At 38.0% G+C, this 13,493-nt stretch overlaps 1 protein-coding gene across 1 annotated transcript in view; it reads left to right on the forward strand.

Annotated features, from left to right (window-relative positions):
* Positions 1–13,493, forward strand: part of MRC1 (mannose receptor C-type 1) — a 100,002-nt gene that overhangs the window by 43,923 nt on the left and 42,586 nt on the right. The window contains exons 10-13 of the mRNA XM_067704498.1: positions 4,654–4,769; positions 7,977–8,125; positions 10,677–10,876; positions 13,221–13,348. Of these exons, the coding sequence (XP_067560599.1) occupies positions 4,654–4,769; positions 7,977–8,125; positions 10,677–10,876; positions 13,221–13,348 (593 nt within the window). The remainder of the gene's footprint in view (positions 1–4,653; positions 4,770–7,976; positions 8,126–10,676; positions 10,877–13,220; positions 13,349–13,493) is intronic.

The following is a 13,493-nucleotide window of genomic DNA, read 5'->3' on the forward strand; positions in this document are numbered from 1 at the left end:
GTATTTCTGGTGAGCCTGTTTCTGGTGGGGAGTCTTCTCAGTAGATCCCTGAGGGTCTGGGAGGCAGGAGGTCTAGACTCTAGCTGGTAGTACCAGGTAGTAACTCAGTTAAACCAAGTCAAACCATGCAGTCCTATCGTGCTTTATTCTCACCTGCAGCACAGTTAGTAATACCTCCCCGCAGGTCTTATCTTTCTTTGAGGTTAAAGTAAGTGATTTCTGTGGCGCTGTTTCTGAAAGCAAAATACGGGGCGTATGGTTGTCATTTTCCTGTTTGATCGCTGAGTTGCCCATCTTCCTCTTTTTTCCTTTCTCACTTCTCTTGGATAAAAATAAAGTAGAAACTGATTTTCTGTCCAAGAGTGTCAAGTTGTGATCAAATCATAACAAACACCAGAATTCATGAAACATACTTGAGTACTGACCAATTAAACCATAAAGAAAAATAGAGCAAACACAGAAAATCATACAGTGAGAGATAGAAAGGATCTTAGTGATGCTTGAAGAACCCCTTTTAATTTTTGCGTTCTGGAAATTTCAGCCCAGAGAAGTGATAACTTTGTATGAGTCACACAGAGGTAAGGCTAGAACCCAAGTTTCCTGCCAAGTACACTTTCACTGCTGGTTTCACTACCAGTATACTTACATATTCTTTGCCTAATCATATGCAGGTACAGGAGATTGTCTATTATTGTAATTTTCTATAAGTAATAAACCAATCCTCAAATGTTATTACTTCTACACAATCAAAATTTTGTGTATATTTTTTCTGTGAACTGTCATGTCTATAATGATAAAATCCAATTTAATCATTAGGTTAAATAATAAGAAGAAGAAAATATTGGCCAACTGTTTGTTGAGTGTGGTTATTATGCTTTCAGTGATCTTAAAAGATAAACATTATGTTTCTAACTAAACAGGAGAAGGTACAAGAACTCAGAGATATTAATTTAGCCGGTTTAAAAACACATGCTCTAGGCACTGATTTCCTCAAATCACTGGAAAGTCTAGAAAACAAATCCACTTGTCAACAAAGGAAGATAATAGTTTTTTTGTCTGGGCCTGGGTACTTGGTGGTGTAGGCGTATTTCTGAGAATTCAAAACTACAGGCCTTCTGTCATAAAGATCTGGGATTCAGTTTTCAATTCATTGCTACCTGTATGGGAAACGTTGATCTAAGAAATTAGCATGAAGTGGTCTCAAGTTGCTAATATTCCTGGATGTCTGACGGACGCAAATGTAAATCCTCCTTATGCAGAAGTCCTCCTTCCCAGGCTGATTGGGAATCCCACAGACGAGTGTGAAATCCAAAATTATAAAACATACCACCAGGAGCTTAGACGGTGGAATTAATGGAGATGACATTAAAGTGAATGTGTATTAAAATGCTTACAGAAATAAAAGGTGGAATTGAAACGATGGACCAGCCACCAAGTTTTGTTATGTGGTGTTTTCATATGATTAAATTGTAAAGAGTTTTTATTTCCATGAAGGTTTTTTTGACCCATGAATTATTTAGAAATGTGTGTGTGTGTGTTTTCATAGTGGTAGAATTTGCTGGTAGTGATGGGGGTTTGTTTGTGTTTTAGTTCCTAAATAATTGGGAGCTACTGTTGATTTAAATTTCACTGCATTGTGCTCATATAAAGTTTTTGTTGTTATTTGTTGAGATTTTCTTCATTATCTAGTTCATAGTCAGTTTTTATACATATTCCATCTGTGCTTGAACAGAATGATCTTTGATCTGGGGGTTCAGGGCTCTATATATGGTGACTAGATAGAACTTAGCAATTATATTATCCAGGTATTCTATATTTCTAATATTTCGTCTGCTTGACAAAATATTCTCCTTGTAATTGTATCAAGTTTTGACTTATGTACTTTGATCTGTATTATATCTTCTTGGTGAATCAGTCCTTCAACTATGTAATTATTTTCTTCATTCATAGTAATGCTTTTCTATCATAAAGTCAATTTTAAATAATATTAATATTGCCACAGAAGCTATCTTTTGCATGGTATTTCCCTGGAACCTCTTTCTCCAGCTGCTTCCTTTTTTTTTTTTTTTTCTTTTTTTTGCGGTCCGCGGGCCTCTCACTGCTGTGGCCTCTCCCATTGCGGAGCACAGGCTCCAGATGCGCTGGCTCAGCAGCCATGGCTCACGGGCCCAGCCACTCCGTGGCATGTGGGATCCTCCCGGCCCGGGGCACGAACCCATGTCCCCTGCATCAGCAGGCGGACTCTCAACGACTACACCACCAGGGAAGCCCCCCCCTTATATTTTTAACATGCATTCCTGACTTGAAGTTAACCAATATCTCTCTCTGCCTCATGAACAAAATGGATGTTAATTATTCCACTCAAACATTCAAAATTTTTCAAATTTTGAAGTAATGTTAGACTCACAAGAAGTTGAAAAAAAGAGTACCGAGAATTCCCCTGTATCCTCCACTCCACTTCAGCCAATGACAGCATTTTCTCTAACCAGAGTACATGATCACTACAGGTAGTTGGCATGGATACAATATTATTGACTAAACTACAGATCTTATTACTATTCCATTCTTTAACTTCCCACCACCAATTAGGTATCTTTGCTATTTGTCCAGGCAGTTAGACCTGGATTTACTAACATTTATTGACTTCTTTGTTCAGTGTAGACTTTTAGCCCACTTGCTCCTCTTGTCTTTCCTTTCTTGCCAAAGTAAATCTTTTAGAATTTCTTTCCCTGGGATTTGGGAGTGGAAAACTCTCTTTGTTTGGAAATCTCTTGAATTCATCTTCACCCTGCATAGTAACTTATGTAGGTCATTTTAGAATTCTAGATTGATAGCTGTTTTCTGACAGCACTTTACATATTATTTCATTTTCTCCTGGCCTTTATTTTTGCCATTGGAATTCCTACTAGACTAAATCTTTTTTTAAAAAGTGGATACTCTGTATTTTCTCTCTGATTGATTTTAAGATCTCATTTTCTCTGTCTGTAAGTACAGTGTGTTCCGTTTTGGATTTATTTTATTGGGTCCATTTGGTATTGAGTGTGCCTCTCCATTTTGAGGATTTGTATCTTTCCATTCTTGAAAATTACCAGTCATTAATTTTATTCAGTGCTTCTGAAACTTCTCTCAGGTTGATTTTCAACCTTCTCATTCTTATCATTTATATTTTCTATCAATATGATTTTTAAAACATCTTTTCATATTCTCATCTCTCCTACATTCAGTCAATTTACTAATCTTTCTGAAACTGTATTTTCTATATTTAATCTGGCCATTGAGTTTTTAACTTCATATTTTTCTTTTCTAGAAATTCTTTTCTGTGTGTGTTTGAATCCTCTCGTTCTTTGTTCATAGTATTTTGATCTTTCATCATTGATTCTGTTTCTTCTTTTGTCACTTAAATCATCTCAACATGCTTCTTTTTATATTTTTTCCAGATTGTTTTATTATGTTAAACTGTTGACTTTCCCTTAAAATGAGGCATTTTTCTCACATGGTTTATAATTTTTGATTGTGAATTTGTCCCCATCCCATCCCCACCCTGACCCTCAAATGTCATAGTCTTACGTGACCTGGATTGTGGACGTATTTCTGTCATGTGGTTTTACATTTTACTTCTCAAAGTGCCTGCAAGATCCTCCTTCTGTAGACTACATTTTATATTTTATTTTTGGGGCTTAGATTCTCATACAATGTGGAGAGTGTAAAGTTGGGACTGGCACCCATCTATGGCACAGAATTGGTATTTATTTTCAAACAGAAGAATTTTTTTTTCTTCCTTCACCCAGAACCCCAGGCAGGTGACAAGAATCTCTGTCATTTCCTCCTTCTGTGGGTGGAGTTTTCTCGCTCTCCTTTCAAAGAGGAGCTACCCTTCGTGGGTATCATCTTTACACAAGGACTTCAGTTCTATCTCTCTGCCTCAGGTGGGCTGATGGCCAAATATCCTAATCTGTATGGACATTAATACCCCAGCCTCTAGACTCCAGGACCTTAATCTTGGTCTGATACATAACCAGGCAACTACAGTCTCAGCTTGTGCATTTTCCATCCCAGCTCTTTAGTTTTCTAGTATTTATTTTTGATACCTGGAGATGTCCCCTTCTTTCTCCCAAACTCTAGTTTGGATTTTCTGTTTATTGTTATGATTTTATTTAGCATGCTTTTATTTCTGTGTGTTTGAAGTGTGGGAGAGGAAGCACATCAAATCATGTTGCCAGAAGTTTGATACGTGCTATCCTGTGACCAGGTGGTGCAGCTTTATACTCACCATCTACTACTGGCTTCAATAGGTGACTAGGCTTGTTACTCTGCAAATTATTTCCTGTGGTTACCTATTCTAAAACTGAGATCTTAGCCATCTTGTTCAGTTTCTTGGGTAAACGTGTCACAAATGATTTTTGTTGGAAGTTGCATCAGAAGTGGAGAGAATGACTCCCCTCACCCCATTTTGTATCATAATTGCCATTTGAGGAACAATGCACTCCTGTTTTCCTTATTCACATAAATTGTTTTCATTGCATGTCAAATTATTCTTATTTGTGTTCTTTACACACTTCTATTGTTTATCAATTTGTGTTTCATCATAGAGGACTTATTAAAATAATATTATATAATAAATATGCATGATAATCTTCTTCATAACATCAACAGGGCTGGAAAAGACATGGCTTCTACTGCTATTTGATTGGACACACACTTTCAACATTTACAGAAGCAAACCAAACCTGTGTGAATGAGAAGGCTTACCTAACAACTATTGAAGACAGGTATGCAACTATTTTCATGTTTTTTAAAAAATGTATCAAATAATGAACCATTTCCAAAAAAGCATATCAATGTGCTCTAAATTTCTGAGTAAATTCCATTGAATCTTGAAGTGTGGTTTGTAAATATAGGAGCATTAAAAATCATGTTTTTATTTGGATTCTTCATTGAAAACACAATAAAATATTTTGCTACTTTTAGTAGCATAAAACAATGTTCAGAACAGTTTGCTAATGCTCTGGTAAATGTTGTTTATAGATCTAACTTTATTTACTTATTGGAGTATAATTGCTTTACAATGTTGTGTTAGTTTCTGCTGTACAAGGAAGTGAATCAGCTATATGTATACCTGTATCCCCTCCCTCTTGGACCTCTCTCCCACCCACCCCCATCCCACCCATCTAGGTCGTCACAGAGCACCAAGCTGAGCTCCCCATGCTATACAGCAGGTTCCCACTAGCTAGCTATTTTACACATGGTAGTGTATTTATGTCAAACCTAATCTCCCAATTTGTCCCACCCTCCCCTTCCCCCCCGTGTCCACATGTCCGTTCTCTACCTCTACATCTCTATTCCTTCCCTACAAATAGGTTCATCTGTACCATTTTTCTAGATTCCACATATATGCGTTAATATACGATATTTGTTTTTCTCTTTCTGGCTTACTTCACTCTGTATGACAGACTCTAGGACCATCCACGTCTCTACAAATGACCAAATTTCGTTCCTTTTTATGGCTGAGTAATATTCCATTGTACATATGTACCACATCTTCTTTATCCATTCGTCTGTTGATGGCCATTTAGGTTTTTTCCATGTCCTGGCTATTGTAAATAGAGCTGCAATGAACGTTGGGGTGCATGTGTCCTTTTGAATTACAGTTTTCTCAGGGTATATGCCCAGTAGTGGGATTGCTGGGTCATTTGATAGTTCTATGTTTAGTTTTATAAGGAACCTCCATACTGTTCTCCATAGTAGCTGTATCAATTTACATTCCCACCAACAGTGCAAGAGGGTTCCCTTTTCTCCACACCCTCTCCAGCATTTGTTTGTAGATTTTTTGATGATGGCCATTCTGACCGGTGTGAGGTGATACCTCATTTTAGTTTTGATTTACATTTCTCTAATGATTAGTGATGTTGAGCATCCTTTCATGTGCTTCTTGACCATCTGTATGTCTTCTTTGGTGAAATGTCTATTTAGGTCTTCTTCCCATTTTTTAATTGGGTTGTTTGTTTTTTTGATATTGAGCTCCATGAGAGATCTAACTTTTTTAAAATGTAGCAGATCTCAAATTTTTTAAAGCAAAAAAAGTAAGTAAAATTTGTCATATCAAAAATCATACTTTCTATCTTTACTACCACCTCCAACAAAAAAGAAGGCAGAGAGATTTACTGAATATTTTATTCATTCTTTCCAGTCTTCCATTCTTTGTTTTGCTTTGCTTTGCTAGTTTTACTAGATTATTAGGTCCAGAAAATGATGTGGACACAGAGAATTTTATGTAACTTTTTTTTTTTTGCGGTACGCGGGCCTCTCACTGCTGTGGCCTCTCCCGTTGTGGAGCACAGGCTCCGGACGCGCAGGCTCAGTGGCCATGGCTCACGGGCCCAGCCGCTCCGCGGCATGTGGGATCTTCCCGGACCGGGTCACGAACCCGTGTCCCCTGCATCAGCAGGCGGACTCTCAACCACTGCGCCACCAGGGAAGCCCTTTATGTAACTTTTAACATCTAGAGTCCCATCTTTCTTTAGGTTTTAGTATTTATTTTTCTCCTGCTTTTTGCAAAGTACTGGATCAGGCACAGAAGAAACTTAAAAGAAATTTTTAAAAATGTCCATTTGATTGGAAGTAAATAGGTAAAAATCATTGAGTTTTAATACAGTAAGTTATATTTATTGACCTTTCAACACAGACCCAATAAAATGTAGAGGATGCTATTGATATTAAAAATTCTTTGATAAAGTGAAAGATGTCATAGAATTTATATAGTCTTTATAAAAGAACTTGTTTTTCAACATTCTTTTTTCATGTATAATTAAATGTCTGATACATTGTAATACCCTGATACAATGCTAACCTCTGAAAATAAGATCATAGATAATTTTTATCTTATGACCTGGAAGTGAGCTATACATTTTTAAGTACTGTGGGAGCATGTTCTGATCTGTACTGTTGGTCTTTGGTCTACTGGAATAGAGATTTCCCTAGATTTTCTATTTTAAGTTTGCTTTTCCTTATGTGTTTTCAGTCATACTTGTGTTCAGGAACTCACTAACTCTGTGGTTCAATTTGGTTTTGGGGCCTTAAGAAAAATTGAGTTGTTACTTTTTAACTTTTTTGGTTTGTTCAGTTTAGGGAATGAAATTATTCGGACTAGGGTCAAACAAATGTTCTGTTATTGTGGCTTTCTCTCCATTTCTCTCTCTATTCTCACTGGAGCCATCTACAGCTCCCTTTGTTCCTGGAAACTCTGGACATCACTTTTCTTTTGCTCCAAAGAGATATTTTTTTGCATATGTTGCTGCGCCATTGTCTGTTTATCAATTAAGACAAATTTTGTTTGCCTTACCAACTACATTGTATTATTACCAGATTACGTCAAATATAAGGACGGGATCCAGAGGAGAGCGAACGCTGGAATTTGTGATTCTGCTCCCAGTTCTTTCTAGAGATTGAATCTCTAGTTCTCTGTATTTCTTGATAATTTTCTCTTTTGTTTCAGAGCTGAAAAATGAGAATGAAATTGAGTGGAAAATCCACACAGATTTTCTAACTGTATTGTCCTCGATAATGTTACAACCTCTCCACTTACTTCACCAAGAATTGTGTAGAGCATTTGAAATATTTGAAAAGTGGACTGATTTTCAAACAATGTATTTTAAAAGGCGATAGTTTTCTCCTTTGCATTTTGAGTTCTCTTTCACTTTGAGGAGGAGCAGAGGGACTGGTGAGCAACAGAGAAAAATAGTTTGGGTACAGTTGAATGATTTTATTCAATCAGCTGTATGATATTTTTCCTTCATAAGATCACATTTCCTTAGTGAAAATTTGCATTATTTAAATGACATGTAAATAGAACACAATAGGTTTGATTTGCCACCTGAAGCATAGCTCAGGCATACAATTGAGATATTTTTCATGTGGATAATTAGAAAAATTCACATTTTTCTAAAATTTAGTTTTTTTTTTTTTTTTTTTTTTTTAAGATATGAACAAGCCTTTCTGACTAGTTGGGTTGGATTGAGGCCTGAAAGATATTTTTGGATAGGACTTTCAGATGTACAAAACAAAGGAACTTTTCAGTGGACCATCGCGGAAGGGGTTCAGTTCACCCACTGGAATTCAGATATGCCAGGTATGTTCAGAGCTTCGGTCTTGTTTCAGGTGGCCTGGAGAGTGGACCAAGAATCTGTGTTCTTTTTTCTGCTTTTTTGGCCGCACCATGTGGCCTGAGGGATGTTAGTTCCCCGAGCAGGGATGGAACCCCTGCCCTCTGCAGTGGAAGCGTGGATTCTTAACCACTGGACCACCAGGGAAGTCCCAGCACTTTGATCTTGAGTTTCCATTTACCCTACACGTCCATCGGGCCAAGCCTGTAATTCCTTCACAGCACCTTTCCAAACAGACTTATGTAAATTAATTGTGCTTTTTAGATTTTATTATCTCATATTTCATTCTCTTTTTGCTTTTCCTTTTAAAAATGTTCCCATTAGTTTGCAGTGGTCTAAAAAAAAAAAAAAAAAAAGGAAGAGAAAACTGCTAGGTTATCCGGTACTGCTCTATTTGAAGTATTTATGAAACAGTGATGAAATCCTAAATGGTCATAAAGATTCCAAATGGTTAACTTACTTCTGAGAACTTAAAACTGTCCTCAAGGGGTATAAAGCTTTTCAGTGTAACTATGAATGGAATTATGGCTGCGCTAAATCTGGAACAAGATGTAGTGCTTATGTGGAACTCATTATTTCCATATCTTGAATGGGCTACCCCGTTTAGCCCTTGATATGCCTTGGAGTTAATTTTCTCCTTATAGGACCTGCAAGGTAAGTTTAAGTATCCTCATTGTAAAGAGGTGGAAACTGGAACTTGAAAAATTTATAAGCACGGATTTAGACTAATCTTTGTAATTTCCAAATCCAGACTGTTTGCACTAAGATCACCCTCCCTCCCTATAAATTTTGATTTGCCTTCTTTTTTTTTTTTTTTTTTTTTTGCGGTACGCGGGCCTCTCACTGTTGTGGCCTCTCCCGTTGCGGAGCACAGGCTCCAGACACGCAGGCTCAGCGGCCATGGCTCACGGGCCCAGCCGCTCCGCGGCATGTGGGATCTTCCCGGACCGGGTCACGAACCCGCGTCCCCTGCACCGGCAGGCGGACTCTCAACCACTGTGCCACCAGGAAAGCCCGATTTGCCTTCTTTAATAAGAAGTTTCTGAAGTAGACTTTGAAAGGTTCTTTGCTTTCTTTATGCACTGGTGTCTAGCCTGTGACATAATTCAGTATGACTGCACTTAGGAAATTCAATGTCCTTATAGCAAGTGTTTCATTGTGCCTGGATAAAAAGCTAAAGAAGGAATAATATAGCTTAAGGGCACAAATTAACTACTTGGCCTAATAAGTCCTAATCTTCAGAAGTTTTAAAAATTTGTATCCTCAGCTGTCAATAAGGAAAAGAGATCAGTAATTTGGATGGTGTGATTTTTGTTTAATTATTGAACATTCTGAAAAATAGTAAGACTTCAGTTTATTTTGAAAGAACAGGGCAGTATATTAAGAACTGTGTGCACGTTTTTGCTTTTTTGAAGGGTGGTAATTCTTACTCTCCAGGCAAAACTCCTTCATTTCACTGGTGTTGATCATTTAGCAGTAGGATTCTGAGAGATTAATCCTGTAACATCCTTAGGGAATAAAAATGGATCAAACCCGAGTCATAGGGAATTAGCAATCTTACAGAAAATACTTTGGGAAAAATATACGTCCCCAGAACTTGGAGAGTTACTTCTAAACATTTCCTGCCTTTAAAAGGACAGCAACCAAAGACTATCTCATCTTAGCAGCAAGGAATCCTAATGTTTCCAAAACTCTATCTTAATTACTATTTCGAAATAATGATGATGGTAAAACAGAAAGCTTCAAACCATGAAGCTTAGTGTAGTCCACACTGTCTTTTATGTACTTTTTTATCCATTAAAGCTGGTGTGCATCACAGCTCTGTAAGGTAGGTAGCAGTATTTGCATTTTAAGACGAGGAAATGGGTTCATAGTAGTTGAGTAATTGATCTAAAATCTCTAGCTCAGGCGTGTCTCATTTTGAAGTCCAAAGAACTTCTGTTCTCAGATATCTACATGGACCCCAGGGGGAAAAATAACAGATCTTAAATAATTTTTTTTTAAAAAGAAAGAAACATCAAACCCCATTATTTTTGGGTATATGTACGTGTATAACTGAATCAGTTTGCTGTACACCTGAAACTAACACAACATTGTAAATCAACTAGACAGCGATATAAAATAAAAAATAAATTCAAAAAAATCAACTTCCTTGGGAAAAGAAACCCAAAACGTTATTTTTGTCATTACGGTAAATTTTATCATACTAAAACTATTGTACTGTTAAATGTCTGTGTTGAGGGGGACACCCTGCCAGATATTAGAAATGCAAAATGTTACCAAAACCCTGACATTTGAGATTATAATTCAGTTGGGGATACGGGCCACACAAATAAAAGGTAAATAATGGTTCAAAAATAGCACAAATCAGTAGCCAAATGCTGCAGGATCCTCTACATTTTCTCGTCACAGGTAGATTCGATCCCACAGCTTGAGGCTCAGGGTTGAACGGTCTTCCGTGAACATAGCTGGCTTTCACAATCACTTGTTGAGTGAATTCTGCTTTGTTACCTGCAGGACGGAAAGCCGGGTGTGTTGCCATGAGAACTGGGGTTGCAGGGGGCTTGTGGGATGTCTTGAGATGTGAAGAAAAGGCAAAATTTGTGTGCAAACACTGGGCAGAAGGAGTAACTCGCCCACCAGAGCCTACAACCACCCCGGAACCCAAATGTCCAGAGGATTGGGGCACCTCCAGTAAAACCAGCTTGTGTTTCAAGGTAAGTCTCAGTTGCTGAGCTCTTAAAGAATTGGGATATGCTTCAGCCTAAAATCACCTAAGGAATTGAAACAAAACCAATGCCCAGGCTCCACCTGTAGAAATCCTGATTTTACTGATCTGGCAGGGGGCTGGGGCATCCACTGTTTTTAAAGAGCTCTCCTTGGGTGGATTGCTAAGGACCAGTTGCTTTTAGACCAGCAAACACAACCCATACCACAAACACAACTCGCGGCAGCCTTTCTTCGCCTCCTTTCCTTCCTCACCTCCCACTCTTGGCGTCTTTCCTCTCTCCCATGCTTGCTTGCCCTAGTATGAGCTCGCACTTCTTTCTATCTTAGTGAAAATTTCTGCTCCCCCTCATGCTAGCCTGTTGCATCCCATTTTGGCTCTGTTCTTGGAGCCCAAGCTTTAGGCTAAATGAACTGATAAACGAATCTGCGATCATGTCACACTGGGATTCTAGAGAGTATACTCCCTTGTTCTGATTTAACCCCTGATTATTATGCCTGATGAGAGATGAAAGACTTGCCATAGGGGCACATGGCCGTTCAGTGACCTATAAATGACAATTTGATATCCTGCTATCAACCAATACATTCCTAGACTGGACCATCCGTTTTCTCCTTATGCAATCAAGTTCACCCAAACAAAAAACATACCCCATACCCCAGTGAATTAAGCATTTGGGTTTTTTTTCTCTCTTGTAAATCATATTCTTTCTAGAGAAGGTTGGGTTTAGCCAAATACAGCAATGTACTTATCTACCACTTAATGACATTATTCTCTAAAGGCCAGATCTCTGGACTTCTTTTGTTCAGTCCTTTGAGGCATATGGCCCTGTTTTTTTTTTAAGACAGTTAGGCAAAGCTGATGAAGAACCTGAGTTACTAACGTGTGTCAGAATGAGGTTGTTTAGTCTCCTCTAACTCAAGGGCTAGTTGAGCTGGTAACTTCTACTTAGCAGCAACAGAGACTCACTAGCCGTTCAATCCAGATTAGCCAGTCAAAGCTAAAAGCATAATTTACATAGAAGGGAACATATTGAGCCAAGACAGGAGAGGATTTTACAAATGGATTGAGGACTAATGCAAAGCCGATCAGGTATTTGATTGCTGCCTCTGGAAACTTTTGAGTTATTGCACAAAGGCCAGGTTCGGCCTATGCACAGCCATTCGCCTGAGGGTGGCAGGCTGTGGAGATGAGCTGCAGAATTTTTGAGAGAAGGAGTAGAATTCTCCAGAGCTGGGAAGTGAATCAGGGCTTCCAGCAGATGTTATCCAGGTGGATGTTCAACGAATCCAAATATGTGCTTCCCTAGAAATTATGGTTTGAGAGGTGCTTGGGGTAGGGTTTGTTTGAAAACATATAGACCATCTTTGTACATATTAAGATGTGAGAATTAGTCATAAAATTCAGCTGTTAGTAAATTGATTTAAGAAAATAAAATTTTATATCACCGTCTAACAACTTGAGATATTCACAGGAGTCTTGAGAATTACTGCAGTGGAAAGTTGCTCAAGTTACCTGTATCCAGATAACTCAAGTAAGGTCAAGGTGAAGATCGCCTTGGGTTGCTCTATGACAGCTGGGCAACCATAGTCCACTGGAAGCAAATCCCTTTTTCTACAAGCGTGCAATGGTGGGCGCCACGTCTCATGAGAAATAATGAATGAAAATTATAAAAGTTGGTGGATACAATGAACTCCTTTACTGTTTGCATCCTGATGGATATTTCCCATACTATCACTGTGGATAATATGACATATTCTCTACATTCTATAAATCTTAGCTTTAGTTTAGCTTATATCCCATCTTTTTAGATGCTCTCCCGATAAGTGTCAGTCATGACACGTTCTCCAATCGTTGTTAAAATATACATCCATAAGGAAAACGGGAAAGGCAGTTTTAAGAACATAACAACAAAGTGTTGGAAGGCTGCCGCGTTATTCGTTGTTTAAGCTAAACAGGATAACAAACTGTGACGCAATCTTAGGGAGGTTATTGCCCTTAAATTTTTTTAATTCATGTTTACTTTCTCTGTATCAAGTTTCTTTTCATTCTCTTCCATCTCAACGCTACCTTTTACACTTAACCAAATTAATCCTATCTTCTACAAGAAGCTGTACGCCAAACGCATACGCCTAAAGCTTTTAATCTGACTTCTCCAGGTGCCATAAAATAAATTCATTTTCTAAGGTTTTCTCAACAAAATCATCCCCCAAATTGGGGCCATTGTAATGTCTTGCTTTTCTATAAATGAAATCTCATCACAAGTAGATTATTTCTCTTGGTTTGATAAGCTATGAAGTGTAAAATAAATTCTGAATCTGTATCACCTTTAGCTGTTTACAAAAGGAAAACATGAGAAGAAAACATGGTTTGAATCTCGAGATTTTTGTAGAGCTCTGGGTGGAGATCTAGCTAGTGTCAATAATAAGGAGGAACAGCAAACAATATGGCGATTAATAACGTAAGTAGCTTTTCTATACAATACTCCTTTCTTTGACCCCTTGGGTGTTAATGATGTTGAGAAAATTCTCATATTTCCAGAATTGTTGGCTCCTTATGCTGCTTTGGATACATATATCCTATCCTGAATCCGTGGGCACTTTTTG

The sequence above is a fragment of the Pseudorca crassidens genome, chromosome 1 (genome assembly GCF_039906515.1).
Source record: "Pseudorca crassidens isolate mPseCra1 chromosome 1, mPseCra1.hap1, whole genome shotgun sequence".
Lineage (NCBI taxonomy): Eukaryota > Metazoa > Chordata > Mammalia > Artiodactyla > Delphinidae > Pseudorca > Pseudorca crassidens.